Source organism: Plecotus auritus (genome assembly GCF_963455305.1).
Source record: "Plecotus auritus genome assembly, chromosome: 5".
NCBI lineage: Eukaryota > Metazoa > Chordata > Mammalia > Chiroptera > Vespertilionidae > Plecotus > Plecotus auritus.
The window spans coordinates 99,506,974-99,530,928 of NC_137776.1; the positions used below are offsets into that span (position 1 = coordinate 99,506,974).

Below are 23,955 nucleotides of genomic sequence, written 5' to 3' on the forward strand. Positions count from 1 at the left end.
AGTACTCCCCTCCTCCCAGGCCTCCACGTCGAGGTCCCACCCAGGGAACTGCAGGCTTCTCTCAAGGCTGGTGACACCCCAGGAGCCGAGTGCCCTGAGCTGCGAGCACAGGGGGCTGTTGCAGGGTGGGGCAGGGTGACGCCCTAGTCAGGCGTCCTCAAACTACAGCCCGTGGGCCACATGTGGCCTGCCCAGGACATTTATCCGGCCCGCCGGGTGCCGCTGCCTGTCCTGCTTAGCAGCCGACTCGTCCCGGGCCCGCAGTGCGCATAGGAATTTGTTCATAGTTTTTTTTTTAAACTACAGTCCGGCCCTCCAACGGTCTGAGGGACGGTGAACTGGCCCCCTGTTTAAAAAGTTTGAGGACCCCTGCCTATGTGGAGGGGAGGAGGGGGCTGTGCATCCCATGAGGACAAGTGCTTGCTGGGACAGTCTGAGGTGAGGACACAGGAAGGATGCAGGGAGCAGGCCACTCAGGAAGCTGCAGCTGCTCATCACAGCTGGGTGCTGGGTGTGACTAGGGCACGGAGAGGGGAGCAGCCATGAGGGGAGGGGCACAGCAGTGGAGGCCTGGGCCCCTCCACCCGGCTGGTCCTGGGTCCGAGAAGCATCTGAAAACCAACCGAGGCCCCGGGCACGGTCACCAGACACAGACACCAGCTCCTTCTCAGGGTTTATTTCATCAGCAACATTCGCTCTTGCCCGCGACAAAAACAATTAGATTATGACTTGTCTCCTATCAACTCAGTTTTTGTATGAATAACCAAAGATTTCTTCTCAACACTTTGTTTTTAAACCAGAAGCTATAAATAAATAAAGTTTTAAATGCTCCTCAGTCCAAGTTAAACACTTCCAGTTCTGAGAGTTCAGGCTCAGGCATGCTGGCCTGGCGGGGCCCCCTGGAGGGGCCTGTGTGGGGAGAGAGAGTCCCTCCCTGTGCTGCTCCTTCCTCTCAGCGCCGGAGGGGTCTGGGCGGGGCCACCTGTGCCACTGAGGAGCCCTGCCCTGGGCATCGGAGTGGACTCTGTAGGCATGAGGACCCTTTCTCGTACAGCAGGCAGCCTGCGTGGGATATGCCAGGCAGGAGACTGAGGGGCTGTGGGGGGAGCTGCCTGCCTGCACCTCCTCTGGGCACCTCGGCCTGAGCACTGGCCGAGACAGCATTGCTTTCTAGATGCAGCAAGGGAACTGAGGAGGGACCATGTTTCTGTGGGAATGGGAACAGGCCATGGTTAAAACATTCCCATGTGTGCAGCCAGGTCCTGGCTCAGGTCACCCCTGGGGAACCGCTGTAGCAGAGCCGGCCGCGTGGGAAGGGCCTGAGCATCCGCTTGCACCTGAGGTGGCCGTCTCCCGAGCTCTCGGCATGTCCGCTCCTGCGCCCGCAGCTGTGCTGAGTGTCGGTGCACACCCGCCCCTGCCATGTTGTCCTTTGCTTCCCTTTAAGAGCCACGAAGTCACCTGGATGCTGGTCTTCGCATGCCCGCCCACTGTGGGTGGCCCTGGGCCAGACTAGCATAATGCCCATCGCCCATTGGCCCGCTGGCTGCTGTCTTTGGACACAAGATGGAGGGGCCAGTGTAGGAAGCTGACAGGACTAAGCCGCTTCCCCGTGGGCAGCCACCTCACCTGACACTGACAGCTTCCTGTGCCCAGAGGCTCCTGCTCGCACCCTCACTTGCTGGGGTAGGGGGCTGGTGGGACCACGGGCAGGGTCTGCCTGTGAGGCTGCTGCCCTTGCTGGCCACTCGTGGGCGGCCTGTGCCCCACCTGCTGCCTCCTGGAAACGGGGCACTGGTCCTCCTCAGTGTGGGGCTCACTCAATTCCCTGGAACCCAGGTTTTGGGCCTCATTCTGGAAGGCATGCTCAGGTAAGAACGGGCGTGCCTCAGAACATGGCTTTGCAGTTTGCAGGACCTGCCAGCCTTGGGTGAGGCGGGGGCGGGGCAATGCAGGGAGCCCAGGCGGGAACCGAGAGCCTGCACTCCCTGTCCTGCTGTCCACAACCACCCTGGCCTGAACTGGACTGGTATACATGGGGGGGCCCCTCTGGACCAGGCAGTCCTCACAAGTACCAGGGGCCAGGGCAGGGGCCCTCAGCTATGCCCCCCCCCTGACTCTGAGCTGGGCTGATGGGGGCACCCCAACGGCGGGCTTGGGTGCAGTCTCCCCACTCCTGGATGCGTTCTCCACGCCTCCTGTCGGTGATGACGGAAAGGGGGTGGGGCCAGGAGGTGTGTCCAACCTTCTGACCTGAAACAGGAAGCTGGGGGCGGGGCCCCAGGGCTGGACCAGAGTGTCTTCCTGGCTTCAGAGGGGTGACCTGTTGCTGAACACGGGCGAGTGTGGAGCCCCCTCCTGACACCTCAAAGGCTTGCAGGCCCAAGGAGGGGGCTGGAGGCCCAGGGCTGCAGGATGGTAGAGTTCTGAGGAACCCTACCGCCAGAGAGAGTGAGAAAGAGAGAGAGAGGTGTGCAGTGGGCGGGGCCACTCCCCACTCATGGCTCCATGGTCTGTCCCTTGTCTTCAAATCTCCAGCTGCTGCCACGGCCACAGGACTCTGCTCGACCCCGAGGCCGTGGGCAGCACAGGTGGGTTCCTCAGACCCAGGCCTGGGAACCCTGGAGCACCAGACCCACCGGGCCACTGCCCTCCCCTCTTAGTTCTGGATGCACCTGCCCTCGGGGAGTGGACCTGGGACTCTTCCCACCCTTCCCACCCGAGTGCTGACAGCCGTGAGCCGTCTCTCCGAGGTCCCCTCCCCCCACGGGCCTCCAGCCGCCACTACCACTTCTCGATGATGTGGCTCATGTAGTCCTCGGTGGGCACGCGACCCGGCTCCTCCGCTTCCTCCCGAGGTGCCTCCTGGGCGTGGTGCAGTAGGCGCTCCTCGCGGCTCCGGAGGCGCTGCTCCCGGCGCTCCAGCTGCCGCTTGTACTGGTAGCGCTGCTGAAACAGGTCTCGGGCGTAGTCGTAGAGCTGCACGTCCAGGTCGTTGAGCTCCTCGATGCGCCGGACGGTGTCTGCGTCCACCTCCACGCCGCCGGCCCGGGTGCTGTTGTACTGCATGAAGGGCCGGATGAACTTGAGGTTGAACGTCCGCTCAAACAGGTACTGCGTCTTGCGCTGGAACTCGGTCAGGCCGAAGAAGGCCATGCCCCGCAGGTTCTTCTTGGCACTGTCCAGCAGCAGCTGGGCCCGCCGGCCCTCGGGGACGAAGGACAGGTTGTAGCAGCCCACCAGGCTCAGGTCAGCCAGCATGCGCACCTGGCGGTTGTTGGCCAGGTTGTAGGGGCAGTCCATGAACTCCTGCAGCGTGCAGCCCGACCAGTCCGTGCCCTCATAGCAGGGCGGCAGCTCCTCGGGCGTGGGCGTGCGCCCGTCACACATGTGCAGGGAGGTCTTCCAGGTGGCCCCACGCTGCACGTGCCGCCACTCGCTCAGGTAGCGGGACACGGGGTCGCGCAGCAGCGTGATGTAGTAGAACTTCCTGCAATGAGACGGGGCAGTGAGGTGCAGAACACACGGGGCGGGGGGCGGGGGGTGGGGTTGGGGGGCTGGATCTGTCTGATGCTGGGTCTCAATGTGGGTCCCAGACTTCACCTCTGATGTGAACCCTTAGGCTGAGATCTCAAAACGGCCATAAATGAGGGACTCAGCCACTGTCCTGGCCGTGCGCGACCACGCGTTGCTGCCTTGGTGCCCTGCCACTGGCCACAGTTCCTGAGACAGCCTGGTCTTACCTGCTGGGCTGGAGTAGTGAGCCCCTGAGCCCATGCGCTTAGAACCAGTGGCTTAAAGAGCCGTTCACAGCACAGGCTCAGCGCCATCGGGCCCACGCAGCAGGGCACTAGCTGGGGCCTCTCATGGGGCACACCCACGCCCAGGCTCCCGAGAGGCAGGGGGGTGCACCAGCAGAGCCCAGCCCAGTCCCCAGGGTGAACTACAATCCGTAATTTGTGCTGTTTCCCGAGAACCGTGCCAGCCCCTGAGCTGGGCCTGTCCACAGGGCATATCCATACAAGGTGAGAAATGACCCCAGGGAGGTTCTGCACCCATCTCCGGGGCAGGTGCCGATCGTGACCATGTCTCTGTGAAGCATCCATCTTATATAAAACTGCTGTTTGAAATTTTAACCCTGCTATTTTGGCTTCTGTAAATGCTTGCTTGCTTAAATAATAAGGAAAATAAGCCTACTCCCATTCCAGAGAGGCCGTGGACTATGCCCCAGACAGAGTTGTCAGTGCTGACACCAGGCCAGGCCTTGAGATGTGGTCTCATGGCCCCTTCCCAGCTTGTAGGCCTTCTTTCCCAGAAGGCCCGGAAGTCTCATTCCAAATTTGGGAGACAAAAGAGCTAGGAAAGATATAAATAGAAAAGGTTTCCTCCATGTGGGGGTGGGGGGCCAGAATTTGAAAGGCACATTTTTCTCTGGCCCTGCCCTTAATGAAATGTAATTCCCTTTCTCTAAGCATGGCTTTTTCCCCCTGGTTTTCTGTAACATAATGGTTCCCTGACCAGGAAGAAGGCCAAACATGCTGGCCTTTTGGCCTCCGGTGAGTGGACCGGGTTTGGGGCCTGGGGGAGCCGGACAGGCCTCTGGGAGGCACTGCTCTGCTGATTTAGCAGAATTGAACCGGGAGACTCTGGGCACTCCCGGACCTCAGTCTAGGACCCGGCTGGCATCTGGAGAGAGTGGACGGACACTTCTGGACCTGTTGACAGAAACTGTAAGGTAGGGGCCCTATCAGTCAGGCCCACTCTGAGTTAGTGGAAGGGGGAGCTTGATCACCTTCCCGGAAGTCAAGGACTTCCTCAAGCAATTAATCAGGAATCAGGTGGACTGTTTAAACTCTGAGTAAATATCTGGTAGAAGTAAAAAAACTAAGACTGTCTGGTATATAAATGTAAGTGTGAGAGTCTGTGTGAAGTGAAAGCTACTTTGTGCTGTCTGGCTATACACATGAGAGTATTTGTTATCTCTTTCTGTTGTTTAATTTGTTTAAAGATAGTGCAAACCCTGCTTTAGAGGGAAGACAGTAGAGAACTTTCAATTGCTTTTAAAATTTTGGAATTCTAGGGTTAATTTAAGGGTATAAAATTTGTGAAGGTTGCCAATCCAGAGAAGTTTAAACAAAGGCTTTTTGGGTTAAGATTAATCATAATTAACTGCTTGTAGGCTGCCTTTTTCAGCCCTCCTAGCAAACAGAGAATCATGTGGCCCCGAGAACTGTGACCTGCCTGTCCTTCCTGATAGATTTACAGTGGATCTCTGGGGGAGGAAGAAAGCTGAAAACTGCTCCGGAGCAGGTGTGAGAAAGGGTAGAGGCGGTGGAATTCACTCTCAGCCTGCTGAGATAGAGAAGTCCTAGGCTGGGGGACAGGAGGATGGTTGGAGATATCAGAAGTGGTGAAGGCTGAGATCTTCTGGGGCCTTGGAGTAAAGAAGGAAAATCTGGGAGGGAGAGCAGCTGTTCCTTAAGTGTAAAAAGCCTGGTTATACAGGATCTCATACCGCTTGCCTTATTTACCCTGCTAAGAACAGAGTAAATGGTTAATGCAGAAAAGGGGGGGCGTCGGTGGGGAGAGACAACCCGCTCTGCTGGCATCCTTGGTATCTTAAAAGGATTGAGGTTTCAAAGAATAAGGAATACTGAGTAGAAGGTATGAGGCATGGCTATGCATTTTTAAAGGACATAGAAAGAAGGCTTGAAGGCTAATTTGGAAGTGTAAAATTTATAAAGGTTGTGTATGTAATAAGAAGGAGAAGAGAAATGTTGAAAGGAAATTACTCAAGTAATACAGGCCAGTAAGCCAGGAAGAGTAAATAATTTACATTCTGCTTCCCTAAACAGAGGGTAAATAGTTATGCCAAAGTACTTAGGGAGGGACTGATAAAAGAAATCTAATAGTTACTGTTTGTTATAATACATTCAGAAAATATTACTTTGAAAAGTCCATAAAAAGTACTGGCAAGGAAAATTCTATCTTAAAGCAGGTCAGTATATTTTTCTCCTTATACAATTCCTCCAAAATTTGGCAATACTTAATAAATCAATCATGGCAATACATATCTTTGCATAAATTCAATAAGACTGGTTTCCAATAGTAGTTTTATTAACCAGAAACTTTGACTGGAGTATCATGTTTTAAAGAGCCCTGCCTGAAGTCAGAAGACTTGAAGCCAATAAGAGTGCCATGGAGAAAGTCTGGTATCCTGCTTGGTAGCCCTGAAAACAGCTGGTGCTGGAGCATCAGGTCCATGTCCTACCATCACTGGCAGTTGGTCAGAGTAGAAGGGGAGCAATAAGGGCGCCTCTGCGTCCCTGCGGGACCCCCAACCACTCTGAGCCACGACGAGTAGGAGGGCTGAGATGGGCCTTGAAGCCTAGGGCATGGGCCCGGGTAGAGCCACTACAGGTGAGGACTTCACTTAACTCAGCAGATACTACAGGCAGGCCTGATGGCAGCTGGATGGCTTGGCTTCCTGGCCCTACGGGGCACATTAAGATTCAATCATGAAATTCCAGCAAAGGTAGTCAGTTACCATTCTTGTTATGTTTATGCAAACTATCAGGCCAAATTAAATACAATAGATAAATTAGTCTTGATTTGGCTCTTTTGATAAACATGGGGGTAATTTTGAGAAAAAAAATTCTATTTCAATAGAAGTTATTAAGACTGAAAGGTTTTCTTTCCCTTCCACCGGACCATTTGTTACAGTTTGTCTCTGCCAGGTCACAAGCCCACCTCCTTCTGTGCCCAGGCCTCATTGTCCCTCTGACAGACAGCAAGGATCTCTTGACTCTGAGAGAAACTTCTGACCCGCCTCAGCAGGAAGTAGCTAGAAGAGCCCATCGATCTCCATTTTCCCTAAAAGAATTCAGAGTCAGGATCCTTGAGGTAATATATTAGGCAGTTAGACAGATATGAGCAGAGCAAGGACGATGGGCCAACTAGCACTACCAGATGTAATTAAGTCTTTCCGGCTCTACCTATGTGAGACAAGGGGACTCCCCAGAAGCAAGAGGGAATGAGGCTGCAGATGAAGCAGCCCGGGAGGCTGCCCTAAAACCAGTGGGGCCTCTACAGATTCTAGTGACTCTTCCAAACCCTGACCTACCCACCTCACCAGCTTACATGAAAACCCAACCTAGAAAAGCTGAAATCCATAACCAATCTTAACTCAAGTTCTTACAGGCTTTACAGTCCACCCAGAAAGCAGTCCAGAAGCATGTCCAAGGTACTCTGCCTGTACCAAATTCTGATCCGGTCCATCCTTCCACCCTGGTGACTCTGTTTGGATAAAGAAATTTGCCACACAAGGACTGACTCCTACCTGGAAAGGACCACCTCCACAGCAGTCAAGGTTGACGGGATCCCGACGTGGCTTCATCACACCTGGCTTAAGACAGCCCAGGCAAAATACAGAGTCCAGGACTCTTCGGACCCTCTAACGATTTAGTCCTGGCCCTCATTCCAGGCCCTTATCTTATAAGCAGGCCCACTAACTTCATTCATCAGAGAATTAATTCTATCAAGCTTATAGTCCTCAGGGATCAATATAACTCCCTCCCCAACAATGACCCAAAAGAGTCAACGATTTGACTCATGTACATAAAACCAGTGGGGAATGAAGCATCCATCTTATATAAAACTGCTGTTTGAAATTTTAACCCTGCTATTTTGGCTTCTGTAAACGGTTACTTGCTTCAATAATAAGGAAAATAAGACTACTCCCATTCCAGAGAGGCTGTGGACTATGCCCCAGACAGAGTTGTCAGTGCTGACACCAGGCCAGGCCTTGAGATGTGGTCTCATGGCCCTTCCCAGCACATAGGCCTTCTTTCCCAGAAGGCCCGGAAGTCTCATTCCAAATTTGGGAGACAAAAGAGCTAGGAAAGATATAAATAGAAAAGGTTTACTCCATGTGGGGTGGGGGGTCAGAATTTGAAAGGCACATTTTCTCTGGCCCTGCCCTTAATAAAATATAATTCCCTTTCTCTAAGCATGGCTTGTTTTTTTTCTGGTTTTCTGTAACACCTGAAGAACATGAATGACTGGCCCCAAGGGGCCAGGACACCTTGAGCTGGAGTCCAGGAGTTCCCAGGACAGGCCTGGGTGTGGGCTGCGCCAGCTATTCTCAGAGGGCCCCAGGGAGGGCAAAGCTGACATGCAAGGTGGGGTGGGCAGCAGGGGCCAACTCGGCCCCACACACCACTTCCACTGGACTGCACCCACACTGCCCTCCTCAACAAGAGCACCTGACTCATCTGCCACCCCTCACGCCACCATCTGGGAGAGCCTTGGCGTGTGACGCACCTGAGGGTTCTGCGGGCATTGCCCTGGTCTGACCATGGGTAAGAGGGCCCCAGGGGGTAACGCCAAGGACAAGGTGGGGTACCAATGGAGGTGCTCTAGCCACAGGAGGGCACCTCCAGGACACTGGATAGCAGTTCTTGAGCACCTTCCTTAGGGGGCTGGGCACCCCATCCCCTCCCAGCAGGGCCCACGCCGGAAGGGCAGCTCGCTGATGCTCCGGGCAGAAGGAAGATGGGTCCTGCGGTGTGCAGCCAGGGCAGCTGGCCACCTCCAGCCAGTCCCCAGCCGCCACAGCTGGTGCTGTGCCGTGGAGGCTGCCACCCAGTGCGGGCAGGACCCTGTGCAGCTCCTGTTCCAGCCCCTCCAGAGGGAGTAGCTTGTGGCCCAAACCTGAACCCCCAGCTCCTGTGCATCCTGCTTCAGTGGCTCTTGCCGCCCTTGGGAGAAGAGTGAAGGCTACCTGCACCCTCGAGTCCCTCCCTGACTCCTGGGACCTCCCCTTGGCCTCTCCCTGGCTCCTGGGGACCCCCCAGGGCCTTGTTCAGGCTGTGTCCTCTTCCCTCGCTCCTTCAGTGCTGACCTTGGCCCCTCCTCTAGGCCTTAGCCAGACCCCCAGGCAGCCTCGCTCTGCAGACATGCCTTCCTCGTGGGCCTGGCACAGCTGTGGTTGCACCCTGACCTCTGAGCTCACCCTCGGGCAGGGAGTAGATGGCAGGCGGCCGGCTCCTGTGTGGGCGCTGAACCAGGCCATGGTGCCTCCTGGGACAGGACCGAGAAGGAAGGGTGAGGGATCCCAGGTAGAAGGGGTCCTAGGGCAGGGGCCTCACACCTTCGGCCCCAGGAGAGGACACTAGCCCTGAGGCGAGGCAGCTGCCTGGTGCTCGTGGCCCCAGCACTGGGGTGGCATGTGGCCAGGCTCCTCCCTGCAGACTCCGGTTTGGTGGCCTCTGGCCAGTGTGAAAGCCTCAGATGGGGCCAACCAGGGCATCAATTCACCACGGGCCAGCATTCCAGAGACCAGGTGTGAGACCGTGATAAATCCTGACCCCACAACCGCTTCTAAAGAGGCAGAGACAGGACATGCCCAGACACACGTGTGTTCACAAAGCACACACGCATGCATGCATGTTCCCGGGAGGTTCTGTCTGCTGCCATATCCAGCCCCGCCCGCCCAGGCCCCACAGGGAGGCCGCCACACAGAACCCCACCCACCAGGAAACAGACGAGTGTGGGGGTTCTTCCTGGACCCACAAAACCAGGATGTGCATGTTACCTGGCAGACGTGTGTCCCCAGCTAAGGCCGCATGGGCTCCGCCTGGCTCCACAGGTGACCTCGGAGGGCAGGTCCCGGCACGCACATGGAGCTCCTGTCTGCTGGCAGCCGCAACCCCTGCAGCCACCTCATCCAAGGTCCCGCCATGAGGGGGCTTGGCAGGCCCTGCTGCCCCGATGCACACGGACCCAGGTGTTGGAGGAAGCCTGCTACCTGCATCCTGAGGCCTAGATGCCAACTCTGAGGTAGGGCACCCAGTGGCCTGCAGCTGGGACCTGGAGAGCCACGACAGGGGGAGCCCTCCCTGCCTGAGGGGGGGCCCTGTTTCCAGGCCCCCCTAGTCACAGCCACAGATGGCAGAAGACTTGCCTGCCACACTGAGCTGTGAGGCGTTAAGTCCCTCCTGGCGGGCCTAAAGCCCATCACAGAAGATGCCCCTGCTGTTAGAAAACCGGCTAACTCTGTCAGAGGTCTGGGTGCCTGAGGGCCCAGGGATGGAGCTGCTGAGGGCCACAGGGGTGCTGTCTGCACTAGGTATCAACAGGTGGCAGGAGATGTGCATGGGCCTGGGTCCATTTGCCCTCCCTGGTGGATCGAGGGGTGACCAGCCCCAGAGCCAGTCAATAACTCCACAGCTCCCCATCTGCCACATGGACACTGAGGGGGGTGGCTCTCCTTGCTGCGCCCCTGGTTGCTGCCCGTCTGGGGAGCAGGGATGGCCCACGAGGAAGGGTGTTAGGATGGGGCATGCCACACTTTCTCTGCTCAGGACACTGCCACGCCCTGGGCCCCGTCTGCCAGACAGGCCTATGGGAGAGGGCCAGGTGGCCTCTGGAACCTGCTTGTGGGGCCAGCAGCCCAGTCCCTGCTGATGTCCCCACCTGCTCCTGCAGGAGGGCTCAGGAGCCCTCCTTGGGGGCTCGGGCACATGCCCATCTCTGCTTGTCTTGCCTGCCTGCCCGCCCTTGCTCATTTGCTGCCACTGCACAGCAGCCACTGTGGCCACAGCCTGGGCCTGGTCGCGCCCCCCCCCTCGCCCAGAAGCCCCTCCTCCATCTCCCTCGCTGGGCTTTTTGGCCCATTAGCTCCGTCCCCAGGCACACTGGCTGATTGTTCTGGTTTATCGTCTGCAGGAGGTGCAACGGCACATGTGATGTGGGAAAGACCCCGAGGATGGACCCCACACCCAGGCGGCTCGCCGGGATGACCTGCTCAGCATTCTCTGGGGGTGCTCACACTCAGACATGAGGATGTGGGCCAGGCAAACAGCTGTGCACGTGTTAAGGTGTCCCCCCGCCCTGCCACTGGCTAACCAACCCCACCCACCCCACCCCCACCCCCAGGACACAGGAGGGTCTGCCTCAGAGCACATTTCTTCCTGCGCTGACATCTGGGTCCCCCACAGTTGGGGGCTTTCTGCCTGACACCCTTCAGCAGGCCTGCCCATCCAGGCAGTCCACATGCTGACCAATGTTTCCAGAGCCAGGAAGGGAGGGGAGGAGAGAAACCTCATTCATTCAGTGAGATGGCTCGGGGCCCAGCCAGGGGACGTGGGCTCAGACGCTGAGCCCCTGGCAGCACAGGCTGCCCATGGAGAGGGCTGGTGTCAGAGCCGACTCAGCTCAACAGCAACACCGAACCCCAAACCAGCGGGCATGGGCTCACAGTGCAGGGAGATGGCCTCGATTGCATACCTTTCGAGGTATTGACCAAGTGACAGGAAAGCAGACACTGTCTGCCATGACTAGTGAGAAGGGCTCAGGAAACGCCTTCCCATGAATCCTGCTTTAGGAAGATACTGGTGTGTGCATCTCATCCAGCAAATAAAAAACATAAAAAAAAAAAGGGAGAGCCAGGAGCCTGGAACACCAGCCACGAGAGGGAGGGGTGTCACTGCGCCTCCTGCTGGCTGGTCAGGGCGGCGGCTGGATGGGCAGCCTCACACAGCACCTGTGGAAAAGGAGCCATGCCCATGGCGGATCTTTGGAATCAGTGAAAAAATTAAGTATGAAGACAGAAAACAAGCAAGTGAAAATATAGGGCAATTGTTAAGCCCAGGAAAAACAAAATATAGCATTAAAAAATGAAGTATGAAGTAAATGTGTTTTTTTTTATTTTTATTAATTTTTAAAAAAATATATTTTATTGATTTTTTACAGAGAGGAAGGGGGAGGGATAGAGAGTTAGAAACATCGATGAGAGAGAAACATCGATCAGCTGCCTCCTGCACACCTCCCACTGGGGATGTGCCCGCTACCAAGGTACATGCTCTTGACTGGAATCGAACCTGGGACCCTTCAGTCCATAGGGTGACACTCTACCTACTGAGCCAAACCGATTAGGGTTAAACGTGGTTTTAGAGACATTATAATGTAGTGATTACTGACTTAATAAAAACCTGAGCATCCCCCTGCCTGGCAGATAGGTGGGGGATAGCGACAGTGGGGATGGCGACGGTGGGTAAGGGCACGGGAAACAACCTTCACCTTCCAGCAGAGTGGGCGGACACCGCTGAAGCCGCACTTCACCACTAGCATTGAGCTGCTAGACACAGAGATGGACGCACGGGGACTCAGAGGGGCAGCCCGTGGCTCTGGGCTGGCTGTGAGCAGGCCTGTTGGCTTGCACCATAGCCTCTGGGAACTATTTATTTGTCTTTAAGTAGGCGTACAAACTGTACCTGGAAAAACTAAAAGAAAACAGGTTTAAAAAACCTATGGAGAGACTAGAGGCCCAATGCATGAAGATTCATGCAAGAATAGGCCTTCCTTCCCCTGGCTGCCGGCACCGGCTTCCCTGTGGCACCCAGGACCCGGGCGGCTTCGCTCCGGCCCCTACTGCCACCCGGCCACCGCCAGGCATCTGGGACCTGGGCTGCTTCGCTCCGGCTGCTACTGCCACCCACCCGGGGTATGCTCTGAGCCGTGCTGCGGCCGCTCGCACACCTCCACCCTTGGTGTGTGTCCGCTGGGGCTGGGGGCGGCACACAGTCCCTTCCCGCCCATCTGTGCACGCGACTCCTCCTGAGCCAGTCGTGATGCCTTAAGGTGACCTGGCTAATTTGCATATTACCCCTTTCTCTCTCTCTGTGTGTATAGATAGATAGATAGATAGATAGATAGATAGATAGATGCCTACTTCCTGTCACTGAGGAGATGGCCCAGGGATCCCCACTGAAGCAGCAGGCAGAAGGGGTCCCAGGGTGTGCCCTGGAGACCCAGACACAGACCCCTTCCCTGCTACACGTCTTCCCTGGAATGTGACACACCATCCAGGAACCCTGCTGTGCGTTGGGTGACATGGACAGGTCCGCTCCTGCCGCAGTGCCCACTGCAGCCGCACGTGCGCAATGATGACGTGGGTTCCAACCGAATGTTGCTCAGCAATAAATAGGAACAAACCACAGCCACTCACACAACTTTAAGAAAATGTAACAGAGCACAATGGTACTGTTTATCAAGCTTCCAAAAATAAAAAGCAAAGAAAACACTCCTTAGCGGCACATACACACACGCTGAGACTGTTTTTGAAAAGGTGTGATGTGATGAACACTAACGTTCATGTGGCGGTGAGCCCGCATCTGGGTGGGGGTGGTGGGGACCGGGGCGGCACCAAGCATGGGTGTGTCATGCTGTATCTCTTATGCACGTCACACAAGTTCTTTCATATGCTCCAAGCACTTCTTTCTTTTTTTTTTTTTTAAATATATTTTATTGATTTTTTACAGAGAGAAAGGGAGAGGGATAGAGAGTTAGAAACATCGATGAGAGAGAGACATCGATCAGCTGCCTCCTGCACACCTCCCACTGGGGATGTGCCCGCAACCAAGGTACATGCCCTTGACCGGAATCGAACCTGGGACCCTTCAGTCCGCAGGCCGACGCTCTATCCACTGAGCCAAACCAGTCAGGGCACTCCAAGCACTTCTTGATAAGGAAACAGTTTTAAGAATTTTATAAACAAAACCAAGATTCTTCAGGGCAGCATGAGGGCCCCAGCCAGCCTTACAGGCGAGCCAGCCTTCTTACCAAACCAGGAGTCGGTTCCCCAAATCACGAGGGTCCCCGAATTCTGTCCAGTGCTCACTCTGCTGCAATGCCACCCCTCCTCTGGTGTCTGCCAGCTCCCGCCTTGTAGCCCTTCCTCCGTCCCTCCCCACCTTCCCGCCCGCCTTGCTGAAGGGGAGGGTCCACGCAGGTGGAGGACCAGGTTCGTCCTCTTTTGGGAACTGGAAGGGTGGCAGGTTGCTGGGCCCGCCAGGGCTCCGTGGCTGTGAACTGACCACACACTCACTGGCTCTCAGCGGCCTCTCCAAGCAGTGACCACAGCTATTCCCGAGCTAGGCATCAGCTGGTGCTGCTTCCATCCCACCCAGGAGGGCCACTCCCCTGGGCTCCCGCCACTGCAGCCACCCTGGTGCACAGTGCTGAGACCGCATTCAGCGACTTGGCTGGCCAAGTGTACTTTCAGGGTAAAGAGCTTCGGCCACTTCCTGTGAACGTAGCCTACAGCACACCCTGGCCTGAGTGGGTGCCATGGTGCCCTGACCTCCAGGGCAGTCTGTGCAGCACCACTGCCTGCTGTGCCCAGGGACAGGCACGGGCACACAGTGCCCTGCGCAGGGCATGCATGGGGCCTGGCGGGCAGGTGTGAAGCCTGCCCTCACCTCCTCCTGCAGCTGCAGCACGCTGGCTGCTCACCACTCCCAGCCTGCCAGTTCCTGGCAGCAGCAGGACGTGGCATAAGCCCTCCCAGCTTCACACCCATCCGCCCGTGCAGCCACCATGTGCCACCCCAGGGTCTTTGTTTCCCCTCCCCCAACAGACTGGCTCCTCTGGAAGGCAGGCCTAGGCACCCAGCCTGTGCCCTGAGGGTGTGACAGCCGCGATCCCAGGGCCCTGCATAGGCAAGGAGGCTGCTGAGGTGGCTCCTCCGCTGCCCATGGCGCCTGGCAGGGGAAGGGCAGGCCGTCCTCGGGGTGGCGAGCGTTGGCCCAGGGCGCATGGGGCTGTGCAGCCATCTGGGACCCACTCCGGGGCACAGGGAGTGTGTTGCGCTGTCCCTCTGCCTCCAGGACTAAGCTGGACATGCACTCGGAGGGCTGGGGGCTGTCTCCAGGAAACGGGGACTCACAGCTGATGACCATGGCCAAGAGGGGAGTGGGCTGGGGAAGGAAGAAACCCTGGCACTCAGTAGGCCCAGGGCATGCGGTTAGCAGTCAGCAAAGGCCATCAACGGGCATTGCCCTCCGGCCCCTCACCACAGCAACAGCGCCTACGACCCCTCAGGCACAAGTTGGGCTCCCAAGTGGGCACGGCTCAGTGATCAGTTCCCAAGGGCCCTGGCTGGAGGCACCGCTCCCCAACAGGGAGGGGCAGATGGAGAAGGGTCTTGTCCATTTCACAGAAAACAAGGTGGCTGGGTCAGGATAGGGGTACCCTGACCAAGGACCTCAAAGATAAAGCTCAGGGCGTAAAGAACCCTCATGCTGTGAGCGACCCGCCACGAGTACAGCCGCGCTGCCGGCGCGTCCATGCCTGCTGCATGCACCGCTCGGCCTGCAAGCCTCCACGGCTCAGGGGTTCTGCATCCTGGGCACGGGCTCCGTGCAGCCCATGACTAGGTCCTAGTGGACAAGGATGTGTCTTGTTCGTGGGTCCAAACACCGCTGCTGGGCTGTGACCACCCTGATGTCTGGGAGCCCGAGATCCAGTGGGGCAGCTGGAGCACAGCCCGAAGCCCCGCCCACTCCAGGCCCAGCTCCGGGAAGGTCCTGCCAGGCCTAGCAGGGCTCTGCCTCCCTCCTGGGGAGGAGAGCACCTGGGCGACAGGTGAGAGGCAGCTGAGCAATGGGGCTGGCGGAGGCCAGGGCCCGGGCAGTACAGAGAAAGAGAGCCGGTGACCTCACTCAGCGACCTGGCTGGCCGGGGCCCGGGGCCCGCAGCCCAGCAGTCTGACCTGAGCCTCCTTCCCTCACAGCCCTCTCTCCTGCGACATCAGAAAGGGTAGGGGTGTGGCCAGGCAACACCCAGGCGAGGGAGTGCCCTGCAGAGGAAAGGCCAGGCAGGCCTCTAAGTGTGGCAGCCCAGCAGGTCTGAAGGAGGGAGAGGCAGGCAGCAGAGAGCAGAGGGGAGCATCCTGACGCCCCAGGATGAAGGGGTGGTGCCAGAACATAGACTGCACTCCATGAGGTGAGAGGAAGGAACGTGCAGCTCCAATGGCGGGAAAACACAACATTTCTGTCCTTGTTTCAAAATTCCAAGTGACTGCTCTGGTCAGCGTGGCTCAGTTGGTTGAATGTCCACCGTGCACACTGGGGTCGCTGGTTGGATTCCCGGTCAGGGCACATGCCGGGGTGGGCTCGATCCCCTCTAGGGGGCGTGCAGGAGCCAGCAGATCGATGTTTCACTCACACATGGAGGTTTCTTTTTCTTCCTCGCTCCCTTCCCCTCTCTCTAAAAAAAAAGCAAAACTAAAACAAAAAATCTTTAAAAATATTCCAAGTTTCTGAAAAAATATGAAAAAAACACACAAAAAACAAGTTATACTAGTTTAGGCTTAGCAAAACCTTGCCAGCCCTCCTCCTCCACAGTATCTGCGGGTCTGCGGGCAAGCAGCAGGCCCCTTGGAGTATATTCCAGGGGCCCAGAGCCCCCCTTTCCTCCCGAGGGCACGCTTTCAGGAAGTGGGCTCCATGCCTGTGAGAAGCCCAAGGCTTCCCCTCCCCCTGTCCCTTTCCCCCCGCCACCCTGGGAGACCATGGGGCAGGGGTCACTTCACCATTAGACCACGGGCACTGCTTCCCGGAGGCCCATGCTGGTCGCCAGGCAAAGCCCTGCCCCCAGAGCCCTGGTGGGAACGGCAATGACACAGCAGCACACGCATGTGTGCACATGAGCAAAAGCACCACGTCACAGCTCGTGCTCACACGGACCCAGCGCTGCTAACCCAGTGACCCGGGCAGAGGAGATGGACGGAAGCCCAGCCATGCCCGGTGACTCAGAGGGGCTTGTTTCTGGGTCTGAAGCCCTGCTTTTAGTTGTTTTGCATTTTTCCAATTTTATAAAACCCAGTATGTACTACAAACTGAGAGACAAAGGGGTTAAAAGCCCTATGTGCGTGATCGAAGCTGTTTTTCTCACAGGAGGTGCAGAGCTGGCACTGGGAGGCTGCTAGGCCACAGACCACAGTGACCTGCTTTCCTAGGGGTGACGGGGTCTGGCTTGACCCCACAGCTCACAACACCCTCCTCCCAGGATCCCACACTCTCCCACACAGACTCGGGGCCTTTGAACAGCGGGGAGGGGCCAACCATACCCCTTCCCAGGCACAGGCGTCAGGGTGGGCCAGGGAATGGTGGCCTCTGCAGACAGAAATCCAGAGACCTCACAGCACACTTCACAGAAGCTGCCGGATGCCCAGCTAACAGCAGCACCTGCCCGCTTTCTCCTGAGGCAGTACAGCTGGGGGAGGGGTGGGGGGGGGCGCGTACATGACCGATGAGCTGCGAGAGCAGCCACCTTGGCAGTGACCACTGGTCCTGGGGGGTCTGCGGTCCCTCCCAAGGGCTCCTGTGGTCGGGATGGGAGGAGAGAGGTTCAGGTATGATGTGGGTTTGGGGCCCAGCAGAATTCACTCATTTTATTCCTGACGCCACTGAGGTGGGGGCACCTTGGCTGCAATCTCCCAGCTCTCAGGGCATCCATGCTGGTGTTTGCCCACCACTGACAGCCCCAGACAAGGGGTCTGTGCGAGGGTGGGGTAGGCACCCAGGGCCTCCCCCACCCCCCGCCCCCCGTGCTGCTGTCAGCACAGGCGCCAGGCCTCCCACCTGCTTGGGCTCTGCCCTAGTGAGTGCAGGGCCTGACTAACCGGGGGGCGGCTCTGGCTTCCAATGCCTCATCGCACAGCACACACCTGCCCCTCAGCATCCAAGTGCAGGGCCCCCAGCCCAGCCACGAGGGAGGGAGAGGAGGCCACGGAGAAGGAAAAGAGCCAGAATGGACTCACCTGCTCTCTGGAGCCGGGAGGGGAAGGAGAGGGAGGGGGAGGGGTAAGGAAGGGGGGAGGGGAGGAGGAAAGGGAGGGGAAGGGGAAGGGAGGAGGAAAGGGAGGGGGAGGGGGAGGGAGGAGGGGGAGGGAGGAGGAGGGTAAAGCCGCCAAATAAGTAGCCCCATAACCTTAAGAAAAAGTCAGAGGTAGCAGTTAATAATCTTCCTACAAGTGTTGTGGAATGCCTGCAGCCTAATTTCAAACAGTTCTGCAGAAAAGGAAGGAAGGCACAAGTACATGTATGTCCAGATACACACGAATGTGCAGAGCAAGAGCTAGCGCACAGGCACTGCCACCATGGCCGAAGGTTAACATCCGTGCGTCTGGGGGAGGCCAAAGGGTTTTCTGAAGTTTTTCGGGGTGACCCTGGTTAACAGGTTTCAAGTGTACATTTCCATGACACAGGATCTGGGTGCCACCAGCCAACGTGAAACCACCTCCGTCACCTAAGAGTTTACGACTATTTCAACGTCTTTGTGGGTTTGACATTTTAAAAATGTGTGTGGGGCATTCCAACAAAGAAAACGCCAGGCTATTTCTATCGAACTGTAAAAGTACAAATTACCCGGCGTCGCACACTCCTCTAGGTCGCAGGAAGGAAATATCCAATGAGGCCACCTCACTCCAATACCCAAGTCAGACAAACACACGGGAAGTCAGGCTGTCCCAGGTACGCGACGAGGGCGCCATAGGAAATCCACCCGGTGACTCCGCGTCACAGACACGGGTCTCCGGGGGTGAACAAGGGGCACTTACTAACATTCAATGTCCGGTCAGTAAAGCAGCCACAGAAGAGCATTCCCTTAGCCTGACACAAGTGTCCCAATGACCCAGGACCACGCCGCACGGGGCGCCGGCGCACCTGCTGTCCGGAGGCCAGGCCTGTCTGGAGGGAGAGAGGGCAGGTGGCCGGGGTGAGGAGAGAAGCGCCAGGTCCTTGTGCTGCTACAGGCCCAGCTCAGAGCCTGTCCTGGGAGCCGGTGCCGGTGGGACCCTGGCACGGACAGGCTGCTGAGATGGTTGCCGGGTCAGAGGCTCCCGCCCACCTTCCGCCACGCACTCAGGCACCCATACGTGCAGACGAGGAAGCAGTGGGCCCAGCGCCACGTCAGCCTGGACTGGAGGGAATTAAAGGGACCCTGCCTCCCAGAAGAAGCAGGCGGAGGCCATGGGGGAGGGCAAGGGGAGTGTGAGGCGGGCCTGGGCCCACTGACCTGTTCTGGGGGCACGGATGGTGCCACAGGGACCACGGAGCAGAGGCGGGGACACCTGAGTGGATGGGCGGCGTGGCTCAGTGGGTCAGAGCTCCCCTGGCCATGGCGCAGCCGAGGGCAGTGACTCACTGGGCACATGGGAGGTGGTGCCGTCAGCTGACAGGCTCCCGAGAGAAGAGGGCTTGACTCACACAGGAGGCAGGAGACACAGCTCGAGGGAAGAGGGCTTGGCCAGAGCCATGACCCACACCATGCGCCAGCCCTGCTGCCCCGCCATCTGAGGACGTAGCTCGCACAGGCACTGGGCTGACTGTGGGGCCCCAAAACCTCAGGGCGCCCACAGGCAGGACAGCCACTCGGCCGTCGAGGTCCCCCCGGACATGTCTGTCTGTCCAGGCGTCTGGTGGGCAAAACCCAGGCCAAGGCCTGCCTCAGGCTCCTGGGGGCCCTGCTGCTGGGAGCTCAGGTGGGTCCCCACTTCGGTGCCTCTTCCACCCGGCACCACACTTCGGAGGGCTCCCGGGGTCCGGCATTACCTGAAGACGCAGCCCCCTTCGGGACCCAGGCCTCAGGTCGGCCCAGCGGTGTCTGCGCGGCCGACCTCATCGCCTCAGGAGCAAGGCTCATGATGGGGAGCCTCACAGCTGCTGCGCCAGGCATGGCCAGGGTGCCCTCCGCCATCAGATCCACAGGAGGTGGGCCTTGTCTGGCCCAGTCCTCTCCACTCCCTCCCACTGGGTCCCCACTCCTGGGGCGGCCTGGCGCTCGCAGGGGCACAGCTGGCTTCCTATCCCCATGGGTCCTGGCAGAGCTGCTCCCCTCCCGTGCCCGTGGCCAAGCCCTGCTGTGCACTAACGGGCAGCTTAGGGCCCCCCACTCTACCTCCTGGTCCAAGGCCGGAGCTCTGCCCGGTCTGACTCAGGTAATCTCCTCCTGTCACTCTCCACCTGGGCCCATGCCAGCACGGCACGCACACCGGTGCTTCTCCCCTTCCCTGGCGGCCAGCTGAGCTGGGTCCACCTGCCCGCATCCCAGGGCTAGGGCGGGGCTCAGCACAGCCGAGGCTTTGGGGTTGGACGAAACTGACCAAGTCAGTGGTGGCAACTTCAGTGGCCGTCACCCACCTCCTGGGTCGTGTCCTCGACCCGAGCCAGGGAGGCTTCAGAAGCCATGCTCCTCCCTGGCGAGGAGGGGAGCGGCAGCGGCGGCTACCAAGGGCCTGTGCAGGGATCTGAAGAGCTCAAGGGCTTGGCTTGCAGCTCAGCCTCCTCCAGCCCGGCTGCCCGACTGCCGGGAGGCCAGGCCTCCTCGTGCAGAGTCTCAGGGAAGGAAAGCAAGTCACACACTGAGCACAGATACAGCTGCTTCCCAAGGCCAGGGGCAGGAATTAACACCCAACCCGGGAGGGGCGGGGTCGCAGGAGGCCATGCCCATGCTGAGCCAGGCAGGAGTGGCAGTGCCACGAGGAAAAGCCCGGGGTGGGACCTGCTAGACCTTCTGCTGGACACCTGCCACCGACCCACAAGCGCCCCTGGGCCCCGTCTCCCGCATCTGGGCCTGCGGAGGCCTGGCACCCGTATGCAATGCCCTCTGGCCCGAGCCAGGAAGGAAGAAACTCTATGAAGATGTGGAGAAACTGAAGCCTGAAGCATTCCTGGTGGCAATGTAAAATAGGGTGCTGGTGCCTCAAAAAGTTAAACATGGTTGTCACTCGACCCGCAATTGTACTTTTGGACACGCACACAAAAGCACTGCAAGCAGGGCCGCAGCGTGCCCGACGTTCACCGCTGCACATTCACAACAGCGAGGGGGCTGCCGTGTCCTCCAAGAACGAACGATCAACAACGCGGTGATGTGGACAATGAAACAGCACTCAGGGAGCGAATCCTGGCGCCTTACGTGAACCTTGAAGCCATCGGGCTCAGTGAAGGAAGCCAGTCACACAACACAAGCGCTGCATGCCTCCAACGGCAGGCGGCGCTGTCCGGCAGTGCGAGGGAGGGGCCTGGTGGCACTGGGCTGGGAGGAGAGGACTTAGTGTTTCATGGGCACAGTATCAGTTTGAGAAGATGGGTGTTTCATTCCCCAACAATGTGCGTGCACTTAATGCCACCGACCTGTGTGTTAAAATGGGCACACGGGGCACATTTGATGCTATTTATACAGGATGTGACCACACTCTTTAGAAAAGGATCTTCTCCCCAGAGCGCCTGCGGGCAGACCTGGCTCGCAGCATGCTCTCAGGAAAGAAGTCCTTCTTGGGCACAGCCACCTCGACAAACCTGCGCCGCAGGGTGACGTGGAGCCCGGTCTCACCTGCCCCACACGCGTGCTCTGGGATGATGGGACCAGAGGAGGCCTTGGGTGGGGCAGAAAGGCACTCAGACATGGCCCAGGACTCAGGGGTGACCTGTGGGAGCCCCATTTGTTCTTTTGGACAGAGCAGGGCTCAGCAGAAGCCCCCTCTGGGCCCTCCTGCACCATGCCTCACCCCACATGGATTTGGTGACCCAAGCCCCATGGAGTCCTCACACCCCCCGAGCCCAGTGCCACCAGTGGAGACAGCCTTGGCCTCAGCCTGCCCTTTCCGCTGCTCTCAACAAACTTCAAGAAGTGAGGACAAACCGTGGACGGATCTAGTGATGGGAACCACTGCCCTTGGGGCTCCACAAGTCTCAGACTTATGACATGAGGGTGGATGGTGGATGGGACAGATAGGACCGCGCTCCCGGGCAGGACCCCGCACCTGGCACCAGGCTTTCCACCTCAGGTGAGTGGAGAGACCAACACCCACCCATTTAACAGGTGAGAAACTAAGGCACACAGGTCGTATGTATATACTAGAGGCCCGGTGCACGACATTGGTGCACTGTGTGTGTGTGTGTGTGTGTGTGGGGGGGGTGTCTCTCAGCCTGGCCTGCACCCTCTTGCAGTCTGGGACCCCTCAGGGGATGTCCCCTATGGGGAATGGGCCTAAGCCGGCAGGTTGACATCCCCTGAAGGGTCCTTAGCGCTGCTCCCACCACCACCGCTGTGCTCGCCAGCCGTGAGCCCGGCTCAGGGCTTCTGGCTGAGTGGCGCTCCCCCTGGGTTGAGCTTCTTCTCCCTGGTGGTCAGTGCGCATCATAGCGACAGGTTGTTCCACCGTTTGGTTGATTTGTATGTTAGCCTTTTATTATATAGGGTAGATATAGTTAATCCTCACCTAAAGACATTTTTCCCATTGGTTTTTAGAGGGAGTGGGAGAGAGAGGGAAACATCAATGTGAGAAAGAGAAAGACAGTGATGGGCTGCCTCCTGCATGTGGCCTAACAGGCCAGGGATTGAACCTGCAACCCAGGGACCTGCCCTTGACCAGGAATTGAACCTGTGATCCTTCGGTCTGGGGGCCGACATTACCATTTGGCACCACCGCCAGGGCAGCAGAGCTCCTATGTGCCCAAGTCACACTGGTGAGGAGTGCAGTGGCCTGAGCCAGCCTCTGCCTCTTAGGTCATGACCTATTCGGTTAGGACCCACAGGTGAGCCAGGATGGTCCCACAGCTGCTGGTGGGACAGAGGCCAACAAGTGGGCTGTGCAGAAAAACTCATGGCCTCACCCTCGGGGGCCTGCACTCGCTGCCACCTGCAGGCAGAGGGGGTATGGGGATGGAGGAACGTCTGCAGCAGCACAAACACCAGCCCTTCCTACCCTCACCAGGCCCTGCCTACCCGCGCCCTGGCCCTTCCTACCCATGCCCGGCCCTTCCTACCTGCGCCTGACACCCAGCCCAGTCTCTGCCTGTGCAGGCTGGGCCAGTCTGCCAACATCACCAGGCAAAGGGCTGCCTTCCTCCATACCTTCTGCAAAATTTCACACACACACACACACACACACACACACACACACACACACACACACACACACTGACCTGAGGTTCCCACAGCTGGCATTACAGCCCGTCTCTAACCCCTAGCATGTGCTGAGGGCAGGACTGGTGCAGGCCATGGAATCTCCTGAGCCGGGAGGCAGGGGCCCCGTTACTGAACAGCCTTGGCGGTTCTTCAAGCTGCTCAACTCCGAGTGCAGCTGGGCGCACGCCACGCCCACAGCCCGCGCGCGCTGGACGAAGGGCCATCACCCCCTACAGCCTTCTGCAGTGCCTTTCCCGTCAGGAGCAGCCACTCCTACGAGGGGTGGTGTCCATGGGGTGCCTGGCACCTTGCCCTGGTCCCTCAGGCCTGAGGGGCTGCGTGAGTGGGTTGTCAGCCCTGAGAAAAGAATATACCTGCCCAGGGCTCCCTGTGGTTAACTGGGCCCCAATCCATCCCGAGTCCCTGGTACCTCTGCCTACAGGGAAAGCTGCAGATTGCAGTGCGGCCCCTTCCTAAGGGCTCCAGCATCACACCTCTGCGGACCAATCAGGACAGTGCCATTTGGACCAATCAAACTGTGTGAATATGGATTCCTCATTTGCATGAAAGTGGATTCCCCTCTATAAGCCAGCCCCTGCTATTTGTAGGGTTTTGCTCTCTGCCTGAGGTACCCTCACTGAGCTGTGTGATGGAATAAGTGGTCCCTTCTCAGCACCTCAATTCAGGGGCTCCTGTTGGTGTTGGAATTGTGGGCAACAACCTTTGGATGACAGTGTGTCGACCTGGGTATTTGTGTCTACCTGGGGGGGTGTCTGTGGGGTGGTGTGTCGACCTGGGGGGTGTCTGTGGGGTGATATGAGTGTCGACCTGGGGGGTGTCTGTGGGATGTGTCGGGGGGGGGGTGCCGTGCTCGTGGGGGTGGTCTCAGCTGCTGAGCAGCTCCTGTGGCAGGTCTCCGTCCCCAAGACCCTTCCCCCCCGTGGGGAAAGGGCCTTCAGACCCCACCATCTGTCAATGGCCATTTGTAACTCATCTCTTTGGGGGGCACGCATGCACAAGCATCAGAGCCTTACAATACTCCAGGCATCGCCAGGCCCTGTAAGGCCATCCCAAGGACGCGCCCACTGCAGAGCTAGCTCTGCCCCGAGCAGCACCGCCTGCCTGCCCGCTCAGGCCCCGCCTGTGGGAGACCCACCTCCAGGCCTGGGTGTGCTGAGGGTGGAGGTGACGCAGACACAG

At 58.2% G+C, this 23,955-nt stretch overlaps 1 protein-coding gene across 1 annotated transcript in view; it reads right to left on the minus strand.

Annotated features, from left to right (window-relative positions):
- Window positions 1–661: 661 nt before the first annotated feature.
- Window positions 662–23,955, minus strand: part of HS6ST1 (heparan sulfate 6-O-sulfotransferase 1) — a 39,998-nt gene continuing 16,704 nt past the window's right edge. The window contains exon 2 of the mRNA XM_080669903.1: window positions 662–3,490. Coding sequence (XP_080526029.1) covers window positions 2,785–3,490 — 706 coding nt within the window. The 3' untranslated portion in view covers window positions 662–2,784. The remainder of the gene's footprint in view (window positions 3,491–23,955) is intronic.